This window comes from Heptranchias perlo, chromosome 17 (assembly GCF_035084215.1).
Source record: "Heptranchias perlo isolate sHepPer1 chromosome 17, sHepPer1.hap1, whole genome shotgun sequence".
NCBI lineage: Eukaryota > Metazoa > Chordata > Chondrichthyes > Hexanchiformes > Hexanchidae > Heptranchias > Heptranchias perlo.
The window spans coordinates 58,406,522-58,432,282 of NC_090341.1; the positions used below are offsets into that span (position 1 = coordinate 58,406,522).

Genomic DNA, 25,761 nt, shown 5'->3' on the forward strand with positions numbered 1-25,761 from the left:
CACTCACTAACCTGAAACATCAGTAGTCTGTCCCCTCTCTGAACAGACACTCACTGACCTGAAACATTAATAGTCTGTCCTCTCTCTGTTCAGGCACTCACTGACCCGAAACATTAATAGTCTGTCCCCTCTCTGAACAGACACTCACTGACCTGAAACATTAATAGTCTGTCCCCTCTCTGAACAGACACTCACTGACCTGAAACATTAATTGCCTGTCCCTTCTCTGTACAGGCACTCACTGACCTGAAACATTAATAGCCTGTCCCCTCTCTGTGCAGGCACTCACTGACCTGAAACATTAATAGTCTGTCCCCTCTCTGAACAGACACTCACTGACCTGAAACATTAATAGCCTGTCCCCTCTCTGTGCAGGCACTCACTGACCTGAAACATTTATAGTCTGTCCCCTCTCTGTGCAGACACTCACTGACCTGAAACATTAATAGCCTGTCCTCTCTCTGAACAGACACTCACTGACCTGAAACATTAATAGTCTGTCCCCTCTCTGAACAGACACTCACTGACCTGAAACATTAATAGCCTGTCCCCTCTCTGTACAGACACTCACTGACCTGAAACATTAATAGCCTGTCCTCTCTCTGAACAGACACTCACTGACCTGAAACATTAATAGCCTGTCCCCTCTCTGTACAGACACTCACTGACCTGAAACATTCATTGTCTGTCCCCTCTCTGTACAGACACTCACTGACCTGAAACATTAATAGCCTGTCCCCTCTCTGTACAGACACTCACTGACCTGAAACGTTAATAGTCTGTCCCCTCTCTGTACAGACACTCACTGACCTGAAACATCAGTAGCCTGTCCCCTCTCTGAACAGACACTCACTGACCTGAAATGATAATAGCCTGTCCCCTCTCTGTACAGACACTCACTGACCTGAAATGATAATAGCCTGTCTCTTCTCTGTACAGACACTCACTGACCTGCAAAATGAAGGCAGAAATGAACAGCTTCATGGAGGCATTCTGTATTCTGAGAATCCAGGTTCTCTCCCTCCCAACTTGGCTCCCCTTGGATCACCATTTCCCTTCCTGAGTCCTGAGACCTGAGCCCTGAGGCCTGAGACCTGAGACCTGAGTCCTGAGACCTGAGCCCTGAGTCCTGAGGCCTGAGACCTGAATCCTGAGGCCTGAGACCTGAATCCTGAGCCCTGAGGCCTGAGACCTGAGTCCTGCGACCTGAGGCCTGAGTCCTGAGCCCTGAAACCTGAGCCCTGAAACCTGAGTCCTGAGCCCTGAGCCCTGGGTCCTGAGGCCTGAGTCCTGAAACCTGAGCCCTGAAACCTGAAACCTGAGCCCTGAAACCTGAAACCTGAGCCCTGAAACCTGAAACCTGAGCCCTGAAACCTGAAACCTGAGTCCTGAAACCTGAAACCTGAGCCCTGAAACCTGAAACCTGAGTCCTGAAACCTGAAACCTGAGCCCTGAAACCTGAAACCTGAGTCCTGAAACCTGAAACCTGAGCCCTGAAACCTGAAACCTGAGCCCTGAAACCTGAAACCTGAGTCCTGAAACCTGAAACCTGAGCCCTGAAACCTGAAACCTGAGCCCTGAAACCTGAAACCTGAGCCCTGAAACCTGAAACCTGAGTCCTGAAACCTGAGCCCTGAAACCTGAGCCCTGTGACCTGAGTCCTGTGACCTGAGGCCCTGAGCCCTGAGACCTGAGACCTGAGCCCTGAGGCCTGAGACCGGAGACCTGAAACCTGAGCCCTGAAACCTGAGCCCTGAGTCCTGAGCCCCGAGGCCTGAGACCAGAGTCCTGAGCCCAGAGTCCTGAGCCCAGAGCCCTGAGACCAGAGTCCTGAGCCCTGAACCCCAAGGCCTGAGTCCTGAGCCCTGAACCCTGAGCCCTGAGTCCTGAGACCTGAGACCAGAGTCCTGAGCCCTGAGTCCTGAGCCCTCTTTACACTCACCAGTGAGGCCCTGCGTAGTCTCCGGCTCATGGGCTTGTCCAAAGGTGGGCTGTTCATGGCAAATTTCTCCAGGTAGCCCTCAGGCAGGCGAATGTCAGCGGGAAGAGAAAGACGTTTGTTAATATCCTGGTGACAGAGGAGACAAGTACTTAGTGTTCACCTGTGAGAAATCAAAGTCATCAACTGAACACACAGTGCGGGCTGGATATCCAGGCTTGGCAGAGTGTCCGCTGTTCACACAATTGCCTGAAAATTGTGCTGGTTTGGTGACAGGTCGAGTTTCCACTAAAATTCATTTGCATAATCGCAGAAGTAAAATCTCCCAGGAACCAGCACAGTCCAGCACCTCAATAGAATGTCATTGTTTCTTTATCTTTCTTTGCAATCAAAAATATTCCTTGATGTATTTAAGAGTTTTATTAATACAACTGAAAATAGGTTTATCACAAAAAATAAGCATTTTTAGTGAGTGTGTCCAGTCCTCCAGCTGTGAGCAATCTGATTTAAAATCACTGAAAATAACTTCAGAAAACGACACTGAACTATTTACTACTTTCATTGGTGCACACGAGTCAGTTTCTTAGTTTTAAATTAAATATTTTCTAATATGTAATATGTTTAAAAGTTGCCGACTAAGAAACGAGGATAATTTGAAGACCCTCCTCGAACGGCCCCAATCAGTGGACACTCGCCATCATCGTCATTTCAGTGGGTGGGCGGGGCCAGTATGGTGGGCGGGGTCAGTGGGTGGGCGGGGCCAGTGTTGTGGGTGGGTCTGTGTTGTGGGCGGGGGCCAGTGTTGGGGGCGGGGTCAGTGTTGAGGGCGGGGTCAGTGTTGGGGGCGGGGTCAGTGTTGGGGGCGGGGTCAGTGTTGGGGGCGGGGGTCAGTGTTGGGGGCGGGGCCAGTGGTGTGGGTGGGGTCAGTGTTGTGGGCGGGGGTCAGTGTTGGGGGCGGGGCCAGTGGTGTGGGTGGGGTCAGTGTTGTGGGCGGGGGTCAGTGTTGGGGGCGCTGTCTGTGTTGGGGGCGGGGTCAGTGTTGGGGGTGGGGTCAGTGTTGTGGGTGGGGTCAGTGTTGTGGGCGGGGTCAGTGTTGTGGGTGGGGTCAGTGTTGGGGGCGGTGTCTGTGTTGGGGGCGGGGTCAGTGTTGGGGGTGGGGTCAGTGTTGTGGGCGGGGTCAGTGTTGTGGGCGGGGTCAGTGTTGTGGGTGGGGTCAGTGTTGTGGGCGGGGGTCAGTGTTGGGGGGCGGGGGTCAGTGTTGGGGGGCGGGGTCAGTGTTGGGGGCGGGGGTCAGTGTTGGGTGCGTGGTCAGTGTTGTAGGTGGGGTCAGTGTTGTGGGTGGGGTCAGTGTTGTGGGTGGGGTCAGTGTTGTGAGCGGGGGTCAGTGTTGTGGGTGGGGTCAGTGTTGGGGCGGGATCAGTGTTGTGGGTGGGGTCAGTGTTGTGGGTGGGGTCAGTGTTGGGGGCGGGGTCAGTGTTGTGGGTGGGGTCAGTGTTGTGGGTGGGGTCAGTGTTGTGGGTGGGGCCAGTGTTGTGGGTGGGGTCAGTGTTGTGGGTGGGGTCAGTGTTTTGGGCGGGGTCAGTGTTGTGGGTGGGGTCAGTGTTGTGGGTGGGGTCAGTGTTGGGGGCGGGGTCAGTGTTGGGGGCGGGGGTCAGTGTTGGGGGCGGGGCCAGTGGTGTGGGTGGGGTCAGTGTTGTGGGCGGGGGTCAGTGTTGGGGGCGGGGCCAGTGGTGTGGGTGGGGTCAGTGTTGTGGGCGGGGGTCAGTGTTGGGGGCGCTGTCTGTGTTGGGGGCGGGGTCAGTGTTGGGGGTGGGGTCAGTGTTGTGGGTGGGGTCAGTGTTGTGGGCGGGGTCAGTGTTGTGGGTGGGGTCAGTGTTGGGGGCGGTGTCTGTGTTGGGGGCGGGGTCAGTGTTGGGGGTGGGGTCAGTGTTGTGGGTGGGGTCAGTGTTGTGGGCGGGGTCAGTGTTGTGGGTGGGGTCAGTGTTGTGGGCGGGGGGTCAGTGTTGGGGGGCGGGGGTCAGTGTTGGGGGCGGGGGTCAGTGTTGTGGGCGGGGTCGGTGTTGGGGGCGGGGTCAGTGTTGTGGGCGGGGTCAGTGTTGTAGGTGGGGTTAGTGTTGTGGGCGGGGGTCAGTGTTGTGGGTGGGGTCAGTGTTGTGGGTGGGGTCAGTGTTGTGGGCGGGGGTCAGTGTTGTGGGTGGGGTCAGTGTTGGGGCGGGGTCAGTGTTGTGGGTGGGGTCAGTGTTGTGGGTGGGGTCAGTGTTGTGGGTGGGGTCAGTGTTGTGGGTGGGGCCAGTGTTGTGGGTGGGGTCAGTGTTGTGGGTGGGGTCAGTGTTGGCGGCGGGGCCAGTGTTGTGGGTGGGGTCAGTGTTGTGGGCGGGGTCAGTGTTGTGGGTGGGGTCAGTGTTGTGGGTGGGGTCAGTGTTGTGGGTGGGGTCAGTGTTGTGGGTGGGGCCAGTGTTGTGGGTGGGGTCAGTGTTGTGGGCGGGGCCAGTGTTGGGGGCGGGGCCAGTGTTGTGGGTGGGGTCAGTGTTGGGGGTGGGGTCAGTGTTGTGGGTGGGGTCAGTGTTGTGGGTGGGGTTAGTGTTGTGGGTGTGGTCAGTGTTGTGGGTGTGGTCAGTGTTGTGGGTGGGGTCAGTGTTGTGGGTGGGGCCAGTGTTGTGGGTGTGGTCAGTGTTGTGGGTGAGGTCAGTGTTGTGGGTGGGGTCAGTGTTGTGGGCGGGGTCAGTGTTGGGGGCGGTGTCCGTGTTGTGGGTGGGGTCAGTGTTGTGGGCGGGGTCAGTGTTGGGGGCAGGGCCAGTGGTGTAGGCGGGGCCAGATGTGGGTGGGGCCGGTATTGTGGTCGGGGTCAGTGTTGTGGGTGGGGTCAGTGTTGTGGGTGGGGTCAGTGTTGTGGGCCAGGGTCCGTGTTGTGGGCGGGGGCCAGTGTTGGGGGCAGGGCCAGTGGTGTAGGCGGGGCCAGATGTGGGTGGGGCCGGTATTGTGGTCGGGGTCCGCTTCAATGCAATGATTCTTGAAACAGCTTAAAATATCGCGGAACCTCGAATTACGCTGAGCATAATTTACGTCCAGATAAAACAGAAGTTCCGTGATCTTTTACTCTGGTTCGTCTGCATTGTGCTGAACCAAACACGAATGGTTGTCCTCAAAAACTGCGGTACAATCTCATAATACACATCGCAAGCAGGGCTGGCACAGCCAGGAGCAAAAGGAGACAGTGTCCTGTCTACAGTGAGTGAGAGCAGACAGTGTCCTGTCTACAGTGAGTGAGAGCAGACAGTGTCCTGTCTACAGTGAGTGAGAGCAGACAGTGTCCTGTCTACAGTGAGTGAGAGCAGACAGTGTCCTGTCTACAGTGAGTGAGAGCAGACAGTGTCCTGTCTACAGTGAGTGAGAGCAGACAGTGTCCTGTCTACAGTGAGTGAGAGCAGTGTCCTGTCTACAGTGAGTGGAAGCAGACAGTGTCCTGTCTACAGTGAGTGGAAGCAGACAGTGTCCTGTCTACAGTGAGTGAGAGCAGACAGTGTCCTGTCTACAGTGAGTGAGAGCAGACAGTGTCCTGTCTACAGTGAGTGAGAGCAGACAGTGTCCTGTCTACAGTGAGTGAGAGCAGACAGTGTCCTGTCTACAGTGAGTGAGAGCAGACAGTGTCCTGTCTACAGTGAGTGGGAGCAGACAGTGTCCTGTCTACAGTGAGTGAGAGCAGACAGTGTCCTGTCTACAATGAGTGAGAGCAGACAGTGTCCTGTCTACAGTGAGTGGGAGCAGACAGTGTCTTGTCTACAGTGAGTGGGAGCAGACAGTGTCCTGTCTACAGTGAGTGAGAGCAGACAGTGTCCTGTTTACAGTGAGTGAGAGCAGACAGTGTCCTGTCTACAGTGAGTGGGAGCAGACAGTGTCCTGTCTACAGTGAGTGAGAGCAGACAGTGTCCTGTCTACAGTGAGTGGGAGCAGACAGTGTCCTGTCTACAGTGAGTGAGAGCAGACAGTGTCCTGTCTACAGTGAGTGAGAGCAGACAGTGTCCTGTTTACAGTGATGTGAGAGCAGACAGTGTCCTGTTTACAGTGAGTGAGAGCAGACAGTGTCCTGTCTACAGTGAGTGGGAGCAGACAGTGTCCTGTCTACAGTGAGTGAGAGCAGACAGTGTCCTGTCTACAGTGAGTGAGAGCAGACAGTGTCCTGTCTACAATGAGTGAGAGCAGACAGTGTCCTGTCTACAGTGAGTGGGAGCAGACAGTGTCTTGTCTACAGTGAGTGGGAGCAGACAGTGTCTTGTCTACAGTGAGTGGGAGCAGACAGTGTCTTGTCTACAGTGAGTGGGAGCAGACAGTGTTTTTTTTATTCGTTCATGGGATGTGGGCGTCACTGGCGAGGCCAGCATTTATTGCCCATCCCTAATTGCCCTTGAGAAGGTGGTGGTGAGCCGCCTTCTTGAACCGCTGCAGTCCGTGTGGTGAAGATTCTCCCACAGTGCTGTTAGGAAGGGAGTTCCAGGATTTTGACCCAGTGACGATGAAGGAACGGCGATATATTTCCAAGTCGGGATGGTGTGTGACTTGGAGGGGAACGTGCAGGTGGTGTTGTTCCCATGTGCCTGCTGCCCTTGTCCTTCCAGGTGGTAGAGGTCATGGGTTTGGGAGGTGCTGTCGAAGAAGCCTTGGCGAGTTGCTGCAGTGCATCCTGTGGATGGTACACACTGCAGCCACTGTGTGCCGGTGGTGAAGGGAGTGAATGTTTAGGGTGGTGGATGGGGTGCCAATCAAGTGGGCTGCTTTGTCCTGGATGGTGTCGAGCTTCTTGAGTGTTGTTGGAGCTGCACTCATCCATCACACTCCTGACTTGTGCCTTGTAGATGGTGGAAAGGCTTTGGGGAGTCAGGAGGTGAGTCACTCGCCGCAGAATACCCAGCCTCTGACCTGCTCTTGTAGCCACATTATTTACGTGGCTGGTCCAGTTAAGTTTCTGGTCAATGGTGACCTCCAGGATGTTGATGGTGGGGGATTTGACGATGGTAATGCCGTTGAATGTCAAAGGGAGGTGGTTAGACTCTTTCTTGTTGGAGATGGTCATTGCCTGGCACTTGTCTGGTGCAAATGTTACTTGCCACTTATCAGCCCAAGCCTGGATGTTGTCCAGGTCTTGCTGCATGCGGGCACGGACTGCTTCATTATCTGAGGGGTTGCGAATGGAACTGAACACTGTGCAGTCATCAGCGAACATCCCCATTTCTGACCTTATGATGGAGGGAAGGTCATTGATGAAGCAGCTGAAGATGGTTGGGCCGAGGACACTGCCTTGAGGAACTCCTGCAGCAATGTCCTGGGGCTGAGATGATTGGCCTCCAACAACCACTACCATCTTCCTTTATTTCAAATCAAATATTTCAAGTTAGCAGCGCCCCCCCATACAAGGGTCCTTTGTCATAACTGTCGAACTCTGAAGTCAGAACTAAGAGAACACAACAACCTGTAAGAGTCAGCTCTGTACAGATAAATCCAACAAACATCCTGACATGGACAATCTTTAAATTGTAGCTGGTAACATTCGGACCAAACACCACGGGACTGGCGAATGCATCTTACCTCAGTGGAAATCCGACGGTGCTGGTGGTTCCTCATTCGGACACGAACAGGTGACTGGACTTCATCAGACGACGTCCCTGAGGCCTGGTCACTCTCCCCATCAGAGCCAATTTTAACATTTTCGTGGACGATGCCTGCAGAAGAGATAAATCCAATGAGTTACTCTCTTGTTCTTTCAGATCCCACTGGATCATTTCCCATTTGTATTTCATGGCTGAACACATGATGCTGAGAGAGATACCGGGCCCAGAGTACGCTGTGCATTCGAGTCACCTACTGCCAGGTAATATTACAAGTCTCAGCTAGATTCTAAAATAAGAGCAGAGAATGGGCAGAAATACACAGCAGGCTCTCAGCATCTGCAGTCTGTCCATTTCCATCCCTTTCCTGCTTTATATTTCCATGCAGTTACTGGTCTGTGCTGTCGATACTGTGTGTTGTACTGATTATGTTAACTGTCGATGAGTGACTTTAATGGACCGAATGCTGTGAGCCAGGTTCCTGTATTAGCATCATGCTCATACTTTGGATGGAGATAGGTCAGCATTCTCTGTCTTCATTTCAGAATTACAGTTTCTTTCCTCTTTATCACACTAAAGATTTCCCAGGGCAGATGGCCCATCCTCTTTGGTTTAATGTTTCCCTCAGATGTTGATTGTTACATCTTGTACTTACATATTGTTAATTGTACACTAGCGGGCCCCCGGATGGGAGTAAGCATATCGCAGTGATTACACCGCAGGGTCTCCTCATATACTGAAAGAGAATGTTCCAGAGAGTTTGAAATAGAAGCAGCCATTACTTTACCACACAAACTGGAGTGTTTACCGAGATCAACAGTGCTGAATGGAATAATTCCCAAATCTGGGCTCCGGCTGTCACCTGCAGCCATGCACGACATAGCTGGACGTGACCTCAAGCTGGTATTTAGTCCTCTTTCCGCTCTGTAAAAATAGGTACAAAGTCCCTCATTTAACAAGTCTGCCATTTCCTTATTATCCATTATAGTCTCACCTGTATCTGTCTTTAACGGGCCCACATTCCCTTTTACCACTCTCTTTCTCTTAATATATTTTTTAAAATGGGACTGTTACCTGTAATATCCCTTGTCTGTTTCTTTCATTCTACCTTTTCGCACCTCTTTACTTTGTAGCCCTTTCTTGCTTTCTATAATTCTCAGTGCGCTGGATTTCCACTTGTCCTTACATTTGTGTAAGCCTTTTCTTGTAGTTCGATCCTGTCTTTTACCTCGTTTACCTGGTTATTTAACGACACAAGTGGAGCTTTTACCTGTTATGGGTATGTACTGGTTCTGTATTTTACCAAATACTTCCTTGAATATTTCCCATTGTCTGTAGATTTACCCATTAACAGTTCAGCACAGGTTACTGGGTTCAATTTATTTCTCATCCCTTCGAAGTTTGCCTCATTTAAATTTAATATCTTCGTTTGTGACTCTCCCTCTCAAACCTACTGTCAGTTTCAATCATATTATGGTCACTATTCCCAAGATGGTCCCTTGCCGTAAAGTTTGCAGTGTTACCATACTTGTGATTGATGAAAGAGGTTTCAATTGCAATGTCACAATACTTGCGATTGATGAATGGTGATGTTTCAGTTTGTATGTTAGCAATAGAATCATAGAAAGGTTACAGCATGGGAGGAGGCCATTCGGCCCATCGAGTCCGTGCCGGCTCTCTGCCAGGGCAATCCAGCTAGTCCCACTCCCCCACCCTTTCCCCGTAGTCCTGCAAATCTTTTCCTTTCAAGTACTTATCCAGTTCCCTTTTGAAGGCCATGATTGAATCTGCCTCCACCACCCCCTCGGGCAGTGCATTCCAGATCCTAACCACTCGCTGTGTAAAAAAGTTTTTCCTCATGTCACCTTTGGTTCTTTTGCCAATCACCTTAAATCTGTGTCCTCTGGTTCTCGACCCTTCCACCAATGGGAACAGTTTCTCTCTATCTACTCTGTCCAGACTCTTCATGATTTTAAACACCTCGATCAAATCTCCTCGCAACCTTCTCTGTTCTAAAGAGAACAACCCTAGTTTATCCACGTAACTAAAGTCCCTCATCCCAGGAATCATTCTAGTAAATCTTTTCTGCACCCTCTCTAAGGCCTTCACATCCTTCCTAAAGTGCGGTGCCCAGAACTGGACACAATACTCCAGTTGTGGCCGGACCAGTGTTTTATAAAGGTTCATCATGACTTCCATACTTTTGTACTCTGTGTCTCGATTTATAAAGCCCAGGATCCCGTATGCTTTTTTAGCCGCTTTCTCAACCTGCCCTGCCACCTTCAACGATTTGTGCACATATATCCCCAGATCTCTCTGTTCCTGCACCCCGTTAGAATTGTACTCTTCAGTTTATATCGCCTCTCCTCGTTCTTCCTACCAAAATGTATCACTTCACACTTCTCTACGTTAAATTTCATCTGCCCTGTGTCCGCCCATTCCACCAGCCTGTCTATGTCCTCTTGAAGTCTATCACTATCCTCCTCACTGTTCACTACACTTACAAGTTTTGTGTCATCTGCAAATTTGGAAATTGTGCCCTGTACACCCAAGTCCAAGTCATTAATATATGTCAAGAAAAGCAGTGGTCCCAGCACTGACCCCTGGGGAACACCACTGTACACCTCCCTCCAGTCCGAAAAACAACCGTTCACCACTACTCTCTGTTTCCTGTCACTTAGCCAATTATGTAACCATGTTGCCACTGCCCCTTTTATTCCATGGGCTTCAACTTTGATGATAAGCCTATTATGTGGCACTTTATCAAACGCCTTTTGGAAGTCCATATACACCATATCAATTGCATTGCCCTCATCAAAAAACTCAATCAAGTTAGTTAAACACGATTTGCCTTTAACAAATCCATGCTGGCTTTCCCTGATCAATCCACACTTGTACAAGTGATTGATAATTCTGTCCCAGATTATCATTTCTAAAAGTTTCTCCATCATTGAGGTTAAACTGACTGGCCTGTAGTTGCTGGGTTTATCCTTACACCCTTTTTTGAACAAGGGTGTAACATTTGCAATTCTCCAGTCCTCTGGCACCACCCCCATATCTATGGATGATTGGAAGATTATGACCAGGACCTCTGCAATTTCCACCCTTACTTCCCTCAGCAACCTAGGATGCATCCCATCCAGACCGGGTGATTATCTACTTTATGTACAGCCAGCCTTTCCATTACCTCTTTTTCAATTTTTCGCCCATCCAGTATCTCAATACCTCCTCTTTTGCTGTGACTTGTTTTTTTATTATTTTCATCCTTTATTACCAGGGCTACACCCCCTGCTTTTCCATTCTGCCTGTTTTTCCAGAACATCATGTACCCTGGAATATTTAGTTCCCAACCTTGGTCACTTTGTAATGGCTATTGGATCAAACCCATATATCTCTATTTGTACACCTAATTCATCTATCTTGTTACGAATGCTCCGTGCATTCAGATAAAGAGCCTTTAATCTTAACTTTTTACCATTTTTCCCTGCTTTCACCTTATTTGCTGATGCATTATTACCGTTAAACTCTCAGTCCCTTCCTGCCACACTCTGCTTGTCTTTACCCAAATCAGTACACTGCTCTTTGCCTTGACTTTTCTCATTAGATTTCTAAATTTCCCCTCACCTGACCCTGTTACAGTACTTGAATAATGATTACATATTATGTACAGCACAAAAACAGGCCATTCAGCCCAACTGGCCTATGTTGGTGTTTATGCTCCACATGAGCCTCGTCCCTCCCTACTTTATCTCACCCTATCAGCATATCCTTCGATTGCTTTCTCCCTCATGTGTTTATCGAGCTTCCCCTTTAGATGTATCAATGCTAGTCACCTCAACTACTCCTTGTGGTGGTGAGTTCCACATTCGATCGACAGTTCCGACGGGCCACAGCGAAAAATCGCATAGACCTCCTCAGAAGACTAACACGGGACGCAACCAACAGAGTACCCTTCGTCGTCCAGTACTTCCCCGGAGCGGAGAAACTACGCCATGTTCTCCGCAGCCTTCAACATGTCATCAATGACGACGAACACCTCGCTATGGCCATCCCCATACCTCCACTGCTCGCCTTCAAACAGCCACCCAACCTCAAACAGACCATCGTTTGCAGCAAATTACCCAGCTTTCAGGAGAACAGCGTCCACGACACCACACAACCCTGCCACGGTAACCTCTGCAAGACATGCCAGATCATCGACACAGATACCACCATCACACGAGAGGACACCACCCACCAGGTACATGGTTCATACTCCTGTGACTCGGCCAACGTTGTCTACCTCATACGTTGCAGGAAAGGATGCCCCAGAGCATGGTACATTGGCGAGACCATGCAGACACTGCGACAACGGATGAACGGACACTGCGCAACAATCGCCAGACAGGAGGGTTCCCTCCCAGTCGGGGAACACTTCAGCAGTCAAGGACATTCAGCCACCGACCTTCGGGTAAGCGTACTCCAAGGCGGCCTTCGAGACACACGACAACGCAAAATCGTCGAGCAGAAATTGATAGCCAAGTTCCGCACCCATGAGGATGGCCTCAACCGGGATCTTGGGTTCATGTCACGCTACACGTTACCCCACCAACGAACAAAAGTTATCTGTTTTTAATATAACGGGTCATTTGCTGTCTTTCTCTTCCTTCCGGATGTTTCTATGTTTCTGCCTCTCTCTCTCTTTTTTTTTGTTTGGTTTTTTTTGGCTGTTTGTATATTCGGTGGCCCTGTAGGTAACACCTCTCTGTCTGAACACTCTGATTGCCTTGGCAACAGGCAGTTGGAAAGACTATCTGTAATCACCAGGTATTGTTCTGTGATTTATAAATGCGAAAGGTTCGAGGATCTCTTGACATTCACCTGAGGAAGGAGGAAGCCTCCGAAAGCTTGTGATTTTCAAATAAAATTGTTGGACTATAACTTGGTGTTGTAAAATTGTTTACAATTGTCAACCCCAGTCCATCACCAGCATCTCCACATCATTCTGTTTTGTAGCCAGCTTGCTTTCCATTCTGATACTCGTCCCTTGACTCCACATGCTCTGACCTTAGTCATGATTCTACCAGCAGTACCTTATCGAAGATCTTTTGAAAATCCAAATATATTACATCTACTACATTACCTTTGTCTACCCTTTCTGTTTGAAACATAGAAACATTGAAAATAGGAGAAGGAGTAGGCCATTCGGCCCTTCGAGCCTGCTCCGCCATTCAAAATGATCATGGCTGATCCTCTATCTCAATACCATATTCCTGCTCTCTCCCTATACCCCTTGATGCCTTTTGTGTCTACAAATCTATCCAGCTCCTTCTTAAATATATTCAGTGACTTGGCCTCCACAGCCTTCTGTGGTAGAGAATTCCACAGGTTCACCACCCTCTGAGTGAAGAAATTTCTCCTCATCTCAGTCCTAAATGTCCTACCCCGTATCCTGAGACTGTGACCCCTCGTTCTGGACCCCCCCAGCCATCGGGAACATCCTCCCTGCATCCAGTCTGTCTAGCCCTGTCAGAATTTTATATGTTTCAATGAGATCCCCTCACATTCTTCTAAACTCGAGTGAATACAGGCCGAGTCGACCCAATCTCTCCTCATACGACAGTCCTGCCATCCCAGGAATCAGTCTGGTGAACCTTCGCTGCACTCCCTCTATAGCAAGTATATCCTTTCTTAGGTAAGGAGACCAAAACTGCACACAATACTCCAGGTGTGGTCTCACCAAGGCCCTGTATAACTGCAGTAAGATATCATTGCTCCTATACTCAAATCCTCTTGCAAGGAAGGCCAACATACCATTTGCCTTCCTAACTGCTTGCTGCACCTGCATGTTTGCTTTCAGTGACTGGTGTACAAGGACACCCAGGTCCCTTTTGTACATCAACATTCCCCAATCTATCACCATTTAAATAATACTCTGCCTTTCTGTTTTTCCTTCCGAAGTGGATAACTTCACATTTATCCACATTATACTGCATCTGCTATGTATTTGCCCACTCACTCAACTTGTCTAAATCACCTTGAAGCCTCTTTGCATCCTCCACACAACTCACAATCCCTCCTAGTTTTGTGTCATCAGCAAACTTGGAAATATTACATTTAGTTCCCTCATCCAAATCATTGATATATATTGTGAATAGCTGGGGCCCAAGCACTGATCCCTGCGGTACCCCACTAGTCACTGCCTACCACCCAGAAAAAGACCCCTTTATTCCTACTCTCTGTTAACCAATTTTCAATCCATGCCAGTATATTACCCCCAATCCCATGTGCTTTAATTTTGCACACTAACCTCTTATGTGGGACTTTATCAATGGCCTTCTGAAAATCCAAATAAACCATATCCACTGGTTCTCCCTTATTTTTCTACCAGTTACATCCTCAAAAAACTCCAGTAGGTTTGTCAAACGTGATTTCCCTTTCATAAATCCATATTGACTTTGTCTAATCCCGTTGATATTTTCTAAGTGTCCTGTTATCACATCCTTTATAATAAACTCTAACATTTTCCCTACTACTGATGTTAGGCTAACCGGTCTGTAGTTCCCTGTTTTCTCTCTCCCTCCTTTTTTAAATAGTGGGGTTACATTTGCCACCCTCCAATCTGCAGGAACTGTTCCATAATCTATCGAATTTTGGAAGATGACAACTAATGCATCCAATATTTACATGGCTACCTCTTTTAGTACTCTGGGATGTAGATTATCAGGCACTGGGGATTTATCGGCTTTCAGGCCCATTGCTGACTTTGCAGTTTGCAGTGTTACAGTACTGGTGGTTGATAAATGGTAATGTCTCAGTTTGCAGTGTTACAGTACTTGTGATTGGTGAATTGTGATAATGCAGATTGCAGTGTTACAGTACTTGCGTATATGAATGGTGATATTGCAATTTGCAGTGTTACAGTACTTTTGATTCATAAATGGAGATGATGTTTCAGTTTGCAATGTTACAGGTCTTGTGGTTGAGGACTAGTGATGTTGCAGTTTGCAATGTTACGGTCCTTGTCATTGATGAATGGAGATAATGTTGCAGTTTGCAGTGTTACAAGTCTTGTGATTAATGAATGGTGATGTTTCAGTTTGTAGTGTTACAGTGCTTGTGATTAATTAATGATGTTTCAGTTTGCAGTGTTACAGTACTTGTGATTAATGAATGGTGATGTTTCAGTTTGCAGTGTTACAGTGCTTGTGATTAATGAATGGTGATGTTTCAGTTTGCAGTGTTACAGTGCTTGTGATTAATGAATGGTGATGTTTCAGTTTGTAGTGTTACAGTGCTTGTGATTAATTAATGATGTTTCAGTTTGCAGTGTTACAGTACTTGTGATTAATGAATGGTGATGTTTCAGTTTGTAGTGTTACAGTGCTTGTGATTAATTAATGATGTTTCAGTTTGCAGTGTTACAGTACTTGTGATTAATGAATGGTGATGTTTCAGTTTGCAGTGTTACAGTGCTTGTGATTAATGAATGGTGATGTTTCAGTTTGCAGTGTTACAGTGCTTGTGATTAATGAATGGTGATGTTTCAGTTTGTAGTGTTACAGTGCTTGTGATTAATTAATGATGTTTCAGTTTGCAGTGTTACAGTACTTGTGATTAATGAATGGTGATGTTTCAGTTTGCAGTGTTACAGTGCTTGTGATTAATGAATGGTGATGTTTCAGTTTGCAGTATTACAGTACTCACGATTTAGGAAAGGTGATGTTGCTGTTTGCAGTGTTACAGTTCTTACGATACATGAAAAGCAAAATACTGCGGATGCTGGAAATTTGCAATAAAGTTTCTTTAATGTCTTCCAGATCTGACGAAAGGTCTTTGACCTGAAACATTAACTGTGTTTCTTTCTCCACAGATGCTGCCTCACTTGGTGAGTTTCTCCAGCATTTTCTATTTTTATTACCTATGATTGATGTATAGTGATGTTTCAGTTTGCAGTGTTACAGTACTTGTGATTGATGTATAGTGATGTTTCAGTTTGCAGTGTTACAGTACTTGTGATTGATGTATAGTGATGTTTCAGTTTGCAGTGTTACAGTACTTGTGATTGATGTATAGTGATGTTTCAGTTTGCAGTGTTAATTCTGTCCCGGATTATCGTTTCTAAAAGTTTCCCCACCACTGAGATTAAACTGACTGGCCTGTAGTTGCTGGGTTTATCCTTACACCCTTTTTTGAACAAGGGTGTAACATTTGTAATTCTCCAGTCCTCTGGCACCACCCCCATATCTAAGGAGGATTGGAAGATTATGGCCAGTACCTCCGCAATTTCCACCCTTACTTCCCTCAGCAACCTAGGATGCATCCCATCCAGACCGGGTGACTTATCTACTTTAAGTACAGCTAGCCTTTCTAGTACCTCCTCTTCATCAATTTTTAGCCCATCCAGTATCTCAACTATATCTTCCTTTACTGAGACTCTGGCAGCATCTTCTTCCTTGGTAAAGACAGATGCAAAGTACTCATTTAGTACCTCGGCCATCCCCTCTGCCTCCATGCATAGATCTCCTTTATGGTCCCACCCCTCCTCTTACTACCCATTTAATGTTTACATGCCTGTAGATTGCAGCGTTACAGTACTTGTGATTGATGAATGGCGATGTTTCAGTTTGCAGTGTTACAGTACTTGTGATTGATAAGCAATGCAGTTTGCAGTGTTACAGTGCTTGTGATTGATGAATGGTGGTGTTTTGCATTTTGCAGTGATACAGTGCCTGTGACGTTTCAGTTTGCATTGATACAGTACTTGCAGTTGATGACTGGTGATGTTGCAGATTGAAGTATTACAGTTCTTCTAATAGATGAATGACGGAGTTTGCAGTGTTCCAGTATTTATGATTGATGAGCAATGTAGTTTGCACTGTTACAGTATTTATGATTGATGAGCAATGTAGTTTGCACTGTTCCAGTATTTATGATTGATGAGCAATGTAGTTTGCACTGTTCCAGTATTTATGATTGATGAGCAATGTAGTTTGCACTGTTACAGTATTTATGATTGATGAGCAATGTAGTTTGCACTGTTACAGTATTTATGATTGATGAGCAATGTAGTTTGCACTGTTACAGTATTTATGATTGATGAGCAATGTAGTTTGCACTGTTCCAGTATTTATGATTGATGAGCAATGTAGTTTGCACTGTTCCAGTATTTATGATTGATGAGCAATGTAGTTTGCAGTGTTCCAGTATTTATGATTGATGAGCAATGTAGTTTGCAGTGTTCCAGTATTTATGATTGATGAGCAATGTAGTTTGCACTGTTCCAGTATTTATGATTGATGAGCAATGTAGTTTGCAGTGTTCCAGTATTTATGATTGATGAGCAATGTAGTTTGCAGTGTTCCAGTATTTATGATTGATGAGCAATGTAGTTTGCACTGTTACAGTATTTGTGATTGATAAATGGTGTTGAATCATTTGGCAGTGTCAGATTGATGAATGTCAATGATGCTTCATTTTGTAGTGTTACAGGGCTTGTGATTGATGAATGGTGATGTTTCACATTGCACTGTTACAGGACTTGTTATTGATGACTGGTGTTGATGTAGTTTGCAGTGTTACATTACTTTTGTTTGATGAATTGTGGTGATGTTGCAGTTTGCAGCGTACGGTACTTGTGATTGATGAATGATGCAGTTTACAGTATTACAGTACTTGTAATTGATAAATGGTGATGTTTCATTGTACAGTGTTACAGTACTTGTGATTGATGTATAGTGATGTTTCATTGTACAGTGTTACAGTACTTGTGATTGATGTATAGTGATGTTTCATTGTACAGTGTTACAGTACTTGTGATTGATGTATAGTGATGTTTCATTGTACAGTGTTACAGTACTTGTGATTGATGTATAGTGATGTTTCAGTTTGCAGTGTTACAGTACTTGTGATTGATGTATAGTGATGTTTCAGTTTGCAGTGTTACAGTACTTGTGATTGATGGGTGACTGTGGTCTTGATGGTGCTGCTTAAACCATCATGCACATCTTCACCACATCAATAATTGTTTCATTAAACTCTCCTCCCTTGCTTTCACCTTCATATTTTCTAAGCTTTCAGCCAGTATACTGGGATCCAAAGATTAACCAAAACAAAGTCCAGGACACTCATCAACTGCATTAATGCCCTGATCTCCCGGCACCCTATTCTTCAAGAATCCAATTTCTAGGTCATTGCTACCTCACTTGTAAGCTCTCACTGCAGCCTGTCTGGGATATCGTCCCAAGGTCTATATCCTAGGTTACGCTCTTTGTCTGACTGTAGCTTTCTGCCTCTCCAATCTTTGTGCTCTACCATTGGTTCGGCAGCAGTTCGAATATAGTTTTGGTGCCTGACTTTAGGAAGAATGTCGAAGCCATGGAGAGGGTGCAGACGAGATTCACTAAAGTGACACCAAAGACAAGCTTGGGGGCAATTTGAACCTAACCTGCCCACTGACAGGATTGGGTGCAACACTGGTTTTACACCCTTCCTGACTTTACTCTGTGTTGCGCAGGGTGTAACACCAGCATTCCACCCGATCCGGTGGGATTCCAGACCAGCGAGTTGGGTTAAAATTACCCTCCAGAACAGACTAGATAGATTGATGTTCCCTTCATTAGAACAACGAAGCTTAAGAGGAAATCTAATTGAAGCAAGCAAAATTCTCAGAGGTTTGAAAGATAATGGGGAAACACTATTTCCACAGGTCTGAGAGTCGGTAACTGGAGGGAATAAAAAAAAGGCCGAGCTTAGGATTTCTTTATAGAGGGGTTTGTTTGGACATGGATACCTTATTCTAAATAGTGGGGCAAGCAAAATAACAACTTTTTAAAAATAATTCAGCATATGAAGAAAGACAAGGGAATGGAACCAAGTGGACAGCTTTTTCACAGACCCAGAACATGTGCGATGGGCCGAATGGCCTTCGGCTTTGCAATAAAAATTCTATAATTTTATTCTCTAATTCTATATATAGGGTGCAATCAGGTGCCTGGAGTATCTGAAGGTGAGCTGCCTGAGTTGACTTGGGCGGTAGGGGACCAGTCTCCCGAGGCAGCAGTAATACCGTTCATGGCAGTGGTCACCCTGAGGTGGAGATACGCAGTGGGAGGGAAGTACATGGTGTTGGAACGGCAGCATGGAGTGGAGAGATACCGCCTGAAGCCCGGTACCAGCACCAACATATGGGGAAGTCCTGTCTCGGGCCAGATATATCCTGAGGGAGAATTGGAGGGGCTAACTCCAGCAGGCATCTCCTTAAAGAACGATGATTCACCATTCCTAGTTTTTATGAACGCTCAATGTGTGATTTAATTTCCCTTTTCACCTCTCTGGTATCACTCCCCGTATTGCACAAGAATGAAGGAAACACGTCAGATGGGAAAAGGACATTCACTCCATTAAAGCCCATTCTCCTGGTAGCTTAGGAACCTGTCATGATACTTTGAATAACCAGGGCTTTCCCTCTCCTGCCCTGCCAAGCAGATTATTCCACAGATTTCTTACTCTTTGACTATTTTTTTCCTGATATCTGTTTTAAATGAACTTTTTATTCATTTCCATTTTTAACTTTTTTCCCAATGAAACAGTTCCCACTGAATGAATGTCCTCCCCGCCAGGCAGTGGTGGTGTCTGTGAGTAGCTCAGGAACAGCACCTGTTTCAATCCTGAAATGTCATTTGTTAAGGGCTGGAAGACCATTGTGCCTGTTGTTTTCCCTTTGGCTGGAGCTCTGATACAGCACATTGCAGTCCCACGGAGGGGCAACTTTACACTCTGATACAGCACATTGCAGTCCCACGGAGGGGCAACTTTACACTCTGATACAGCACATTGCAGTCCCACGGAGGGGCAACTTTACACTCTGATACAGCACATTGCAGTCCCACGGAGGGGCAACTTTACACTCTGCGAGCAAATCTCAGCCACCTTGCTGTAGAAAGGCGGGAAACATAGGTGAGGTACCGTAAAGAAGAGGTCAAATCAGAAGCAGACTGATACTGGCTGCTCTCTTGCAACTGAAGAGCTGCATTGGCAGAGACTTGGCATCAGGTCATCACCATGGTTACAGGTGTTTAATGACCTTGGAACAACTGAGCAAGTGGATGGGAAAAAAAATCTACATTAAGAAACTGCATGAGTGGCACTTTTGAGCCAGCTGATTGGCTGGCTGTGTCACCTTCAAGGCAGCTCATAGCTAAAAAATCAACCAATGGAAAGAACAATTTTGCTGCCAATGAATGAGCAGTTTGGGGCAGAAGATTGGAAGCCATTACCGAGTACACACCCAAATGTCAGGCTTCCTAAACCATTTCATTCAACAGAGAGAGAGATTTCATTTTATTTTGGAGACCTTCTAAAAAGATTTCATACCTGTTTATCTTTTTAGCAAGGAAATAGTGCATTTTATCTCATTTACTTATCGTCTCACCACAATCCCCGCATTCACACACACCAACACTAATGTAGGAAAAGGAACTTCAAACCAATATGGCTCACTTCACAACCAACAAGTGTAAAATAAGTTGGTGCATCGTAATCCCGTGGGGCAAGAGGGAGGGGGTTAAATTCTTCTCCTCTCTGCCTGGCTGTATGAATCTGATCCTTGCTCTCCCTTTTCTTGGTTCTCTGTCTGACCAGCTGTGATCTTGGGAATCCGGGATCTTTTCAAATGGAGGACCGCACGCACTGACCACAGGTACCCGTCTACAAGCAGCAGTATGAAGGTTACACATCACACACTACACAGAAGATAAAACTTCCTCAATTTCACTTTCAGCTCTTGAAAGTTTTTGGACAGCTACTTTTTCAAAGAAATGGATGTTATACTAACTTCTAAACTTCCTCAGATTACCGCCCATTAGCAGGGAAGCTAGAAGGGAAGGGGAGGGCAGCCTTCTGAGGTACTGAGAGTCAGCAAGAGCTATAGTCCGTAGACCCTGGTCAGTGAGTACGAACACATAGGGAAGAGATGCATTTTGTGATGTCTCACTCTAAGAGCCTCTAAAGTAGCCTCTTCCATATCCCAATCCTCCATCAGAAGAATAGAGGGAATCCCATTAGGAAATTCATATCCCCAGCGCAGAGCAGTGTTTTGAATGGAGCTGATTAAAACAGGCAGCAAAAGTCCTGACAAAACCCCCAAAGTACGAGAGCAATTGATATACAGGCAAAATAACACGACCTCTAACTCTACCTTGAGCAGAATCGCATAAAATGACCTCTTCAATGTCGAATCCATCACAGGGATATCTTCCCACAGCTCTTAACCCCACCTATACAGTGGGGGTGCTTATTCGGAGTGAAAGTTGGGGTAAATGGGTCGGGAGTTATCCACGTCCCCTTGATCCCTCCCCCTGGCCAATGTCTGAGGCTGAACCAGACCATTCGCAACCTTGGCGTCCTATTTGACACTAAGATAAACTTCCGACCACATATCTGCTCCATCACCAAGACCGCCAACTTCCACCTCCATCACATCGACTGTCTCCGGCCCTGCCTCAGCCCATCTGCTGCTGAAACCCTCATCCATGCCTGTGTTACCTCCAGACTTGACTATTCCAATGCTCTCCTGGCCGGCCTCCCATCTTCCACCCTCCATAAACTTCAGCTCATCCAAAACTCTGCTGCCCGTATCCTAACTCGCACCAAGTCCCTAATTCACCCATCACCCTGTGCTCACTGACCTACATTAGATCCTGGTTCGGGAACGCCTCAATTTTAAAATTCTCATCCTTGTTTTCAAATTCTTCCATGGCCTCGCCCCTCTCTATCTCTGTAACCCCCTCTGGACCTACAACCCTCCGAGATCTCTGCACTCCTCCAATTCTGGCCTCTTGCGCATTCCCGATTTTAATCGCACCACTACCGCCTCGGCCCAAAGCTCTGGAATTCCCTCCCTAAACCTCTTTGCCTCGCTACCTCTCTCTCCTCCTTTAAGATACTCCTTAAAACCTACCTCTCACCTGTCCGAATAGCTCCTGATGTAGCTCGGAGTCAAATGTTATTTGATAATCACTCCTGTGAAGCACCTTGGGATGTTTTACTATGTTAAAGGTGCTGTATAAATGGGAGTTGCTGGTTTTGACATTAATATGCAGCAGCTCGGGCTTCCAGCAGGCCTTAAAGGGACTGTCAGTTGTTGGGGAGGATTATTTTGGTGCAGTTTCTCAGTGACGGGTTCTGACGTAGTACCTTCAAGAACCCATTTTACACCTCAAAATGGGTGGAAATTGAGAGGAGAATCCAGCCCACATTGTCCTAATTCAGTCGACAGTGAGCATCCCTGCAGAAGGTCAGGAATAATTAAACGGAGCAGATGATGGGAGTCTGACACATTTATTCCCAGCTCCGAGGGGGAATCCCCACTCTGACCATCTCCCCACACGCTGAAAAGATTCACAGAACAGCAACAAAGAGCCATGCAGCACACACACAGACAGGGAGCAGGACCAGGGCCCAGTACTTGCTCTTCCCTTTTCATCACTCTGATTACAATACCACCATCTAACACTCGACATTTGACAAATTCTATAGGATCCACAACACCACTTCAAATTCAGCACTAAGCTCTGGGCATATCAGTTACATCTAATGATAAAATATGCATGAATCAGCCACACAGTCTCACAGTCCTTCTCCATCATGAAGGACCCGAACCAGTGTACTTCAATCTCCCCTCTCATATACTGACCCAGACCAGTGTACTTCAATCTCCCCTCTCATATACTGACCCAGACCAGTGTACTTCAATCTCCCCTCTCATATACTGACCTGACCAGTGTACTTCAATCTCCCCTCTCATATACTGACCCAGACCAGTGTACTTCAATCTCCCCTCTCATATACTGACCCAGACCAGTGCACTTCAATCTCCCCTCTCATATACTGACAAAGACCAGTCTACTTCAATCTCCCCTCTCATATACTGACCCAGACCAGTGTACTTCAATCTCCCCTCTCATATACTGACCCAGACCAGTGTACTTCAATCTCCCCTCTCATATACTGACCCAGACCAGTCTACTTCAATCTCCCCTCTCACACCCTGACCCAGACCAGTGTAGTTCAATCTCCCCTCTCATGCACTGACCCAGACCAGTGTACTTCAATCTCCCCTCTCACACCCTGACCCAGACCAGTGTACTTCAACCTCCCCTCCCATATACTGACCCAGACCAGTGTAGTTCAATCTCCCCTCTCATGCACTGACCCAGACCAGTGTACTTCAATCTCCCCTCTCACACCCTGACCCAGACCAGTGTACTTCAACCTCCCCTCCCATATACTGACCCAGACCAGTGTACTTCAATCTCCCCACTCAGAAACTGACCCAGAACAGTGTACTTCAATCTCCCCTCTCATATACCGACCCAGACTAGTGTACTTCAATCTCCCCTCTCATATACTGACCCAGACCAGCGGACTTCAACCTCCCCTCCCATATACTGACCCAGACCAGTGTACTTCAATCTCCCCCCTCATATACTGACCCAGACCAGAGAACTTCAACCTCCCCTCTCATATACTGACCCAGACCAGTGTACTTCAATCGCACTTCCCATATACTGACCCGGTCCAGTGCACTTCAATCTCCCAACTCACACCCTGACCCGGACCAGTGTACCTCAATCTCCCCTCTCACACCCTGACCCAGACCAGTGTACTTCAACCTCCCCTCCCATGTACTGACCCAGACCAGTGTATTTCAATCTCCCCTCTCACACCCTGACCCAGACCAGTGTACTTCAATCTCCCCTCTCACATCCTGACCCAGACCAGTCTACCTCAATCTCCCCTCTCACACCCTGACCCAGACCAGTGTACTTCAATCTCCCCTCTCATATACTGACCCAGACCAGTGTACTTCAATCTCCCCTTTCACACCCTGACCCAGACCAGTGGACTTCAATCTCCCCTCTCATATACTGACCCAGACCAGTGTACTTCAATCTCCCCTCTCATATACTGACCCAGACCAGTGTACTTCAATCTCCCCTTTCACACCCTGACCCAGACCAGTGGACTTCAATCTCCCCTCTCATATACTGACCCAGACCAGTGTACTTCAATCTCTCCTCTCATATACTGACCCAGACCAGTGTACTTCAATCTCCTCTCTCATACACTGACCCAGATCAGAGTACTTCAACCTCCCCTCCCATATACTGACCCAGACCAGTGTATTTCAATCTCCCCTCTCACAACCTGACCCAGACCAGTGTACTTCAATCTCCTCTCTCATATACTGACAAAGACCAGTGAAATTCAATCTCCCCTCTCATATACTGACCCAGACCAGTGTACTTCAATCTCCCCTCTCATACCCTGACCCAGACCAGTGTACTTCAATCTCCCCTCTCATATACTGACCCAGACCAGTGTACTTCAATCTCTCCTCTCAGAAACTGACCCAGACCAGTGTACTTCAATCTCCCCTCTCATATACTGACCCAGGCCAGTGTACTTCAATCTCCTCTCTCATATACTGAACCAGACCAGTGTACTTCAATCTCCCCTCTCATATACTGACCCAGACCAGTGTATTTCAATCTCCTCTCCCATACACTGACAAAGACCAGTGTAATTCAATCTCCCCTCTCATATTCTGACCCAGACCAGTGTACTTCAATCTCCCCTCTCATACCCTGACCCAGACCAGTATACTTCAATCTCCCCTCGCATATACTGACCCAGACCAGTGTACTTCAGTCTCCTCTCTCAGAAACTGACCCAGAAAAGTGGACTTCAATCTCCCCTCTCATGTACTGACCCAGACCAGTGTACTTCAATCTCCCCTTTCATGTACTGACCCAGACCAGTGTACTTCAATCTCCCCTCTCACACCCTGACCCAGACCAGTGTACTTCAATCTCCCCTCTCATGTACTGACCCAGACCAGTGTACTTGAATCTCCCCTCTCATATACTGACCCAGACCAGTGTACTTCAATCTCACCTCTCATATACTGACCCAGACCAGTGTACTTCAATTTCCTCCCTCATATACTGACCCAGACCTGTGAACTTCTATCTCCCCTCTCATGTACTGACCCAGACCAGTGTACTTCAATCTCCCCTCTCATATACTGACCCAGACCAGTGTACTTCAATCTCCCCTCTCACACCCTGACCCAGGCCAGTGTACCTCAATCTCCCCTCTCATGTACTGACCCAGACCAGTGTACTTCAATCTCCCCTCTCATATACTGACCCAGACCAGTGTACTTCAATCTCCCCTCTCATATACTGACCCAGACCAGTGTACTTCATTCTCCCCTCTCATATACTGACCCAGACCAGTGTACTTCAATCTCCTCTCTCATGTACTGACCCAGGCCAGTGTACTTCAATCTCCCCTCTCATATACTGACCCAGACCAGTGTACTTCAATCTCCCCTCTCATGTACTGACCCAGGCCAGTGTACTTCAATCTCCCCTCTCATATACTGACCCAGACCAGTGTACTTCAATCTCCCCACTCATATACTGACCCAGACCAGTGTACTTCAGTCTCCCCTCTCATATACCGACCCAGACTATTGTACTTCAATCTCCCCACTCATATACTGACCCAGACCAGCGTACTTCAACCTCCCCTCCCATATACTGACCCAGACCAGTGTACTTCAATCTCCCCCCTCATATACTGACCCAGACCAGAGTACTTCAACCTCCCCTCTCATATACTGACCCAGACCAGTGTACTTCAATCGCACTTCCCATATACTGACCCGGTCCAGTGCACTTCAATCTCCCAACTCACACCCTGACCCGGACCAGTGTACCTCAATCTCCCCTCTCACACCCTGACCCAGACCAGTGTACTTCAATCTCCCCTCTCATATACTGACCCAGACCAGTGTACTTCAATCTCCCCTTTCACACCCTGACCCAGACCAGTGGACTTCAATCTCCCCTCTCATATACTGACCCAGACCAGTGTACTTCAATCTCCCCTCTCATATACTGACCCAGACCAGTGTACTTCAATCTCCCCTTTCACACCCTGACCCAGACCAGTGGACTTCAATCTCCCCTCTCATATACTGACCCAGACCAGTGTACTTCAATCTCCCCTCTCATATACTGACCCAGACCAGTGTACTTCAATCTCCCCTCTCATACACTGACCCAGATCAGAGTACTTCAACCTCCCCTCCCATATACTGACCCAGACCAGTGTATTTCAATCTCCCCTCTCACAACCTGACCCAGACCAGTTTACTTCAATCTCCTCTCT

General features: G+C 47.4%; 1 protein-coding gene across 1 annotated transcript in view; it reads right to left on the reverse strand.

Moving 5' to 3' along the window:
* LOC137333944 (cyclin-dependent kinase 16-like) overlaps positions 1-25,761 on the reverse strand; it is a 430,097-nt gene that overhangs the window by 209,094 nt on the left and 195,242 nt on the right. The window contains exons 2-3 of the mRNA XM_067998297.1: positions 7,520-7,653; positions 1,943-2,068 (exon numbers count right to left, since the gene is read on the reverse strand). Of these exons, the coding sequence (XP_067854398.1) occupies positions 1,943-2,068; positions 7,520-7,653 (260 nt within the window). The remainder of the gene's footprint in view (positions 1-1,942; positions 2,069-7,519; positions 7,654-25,761) is intronic.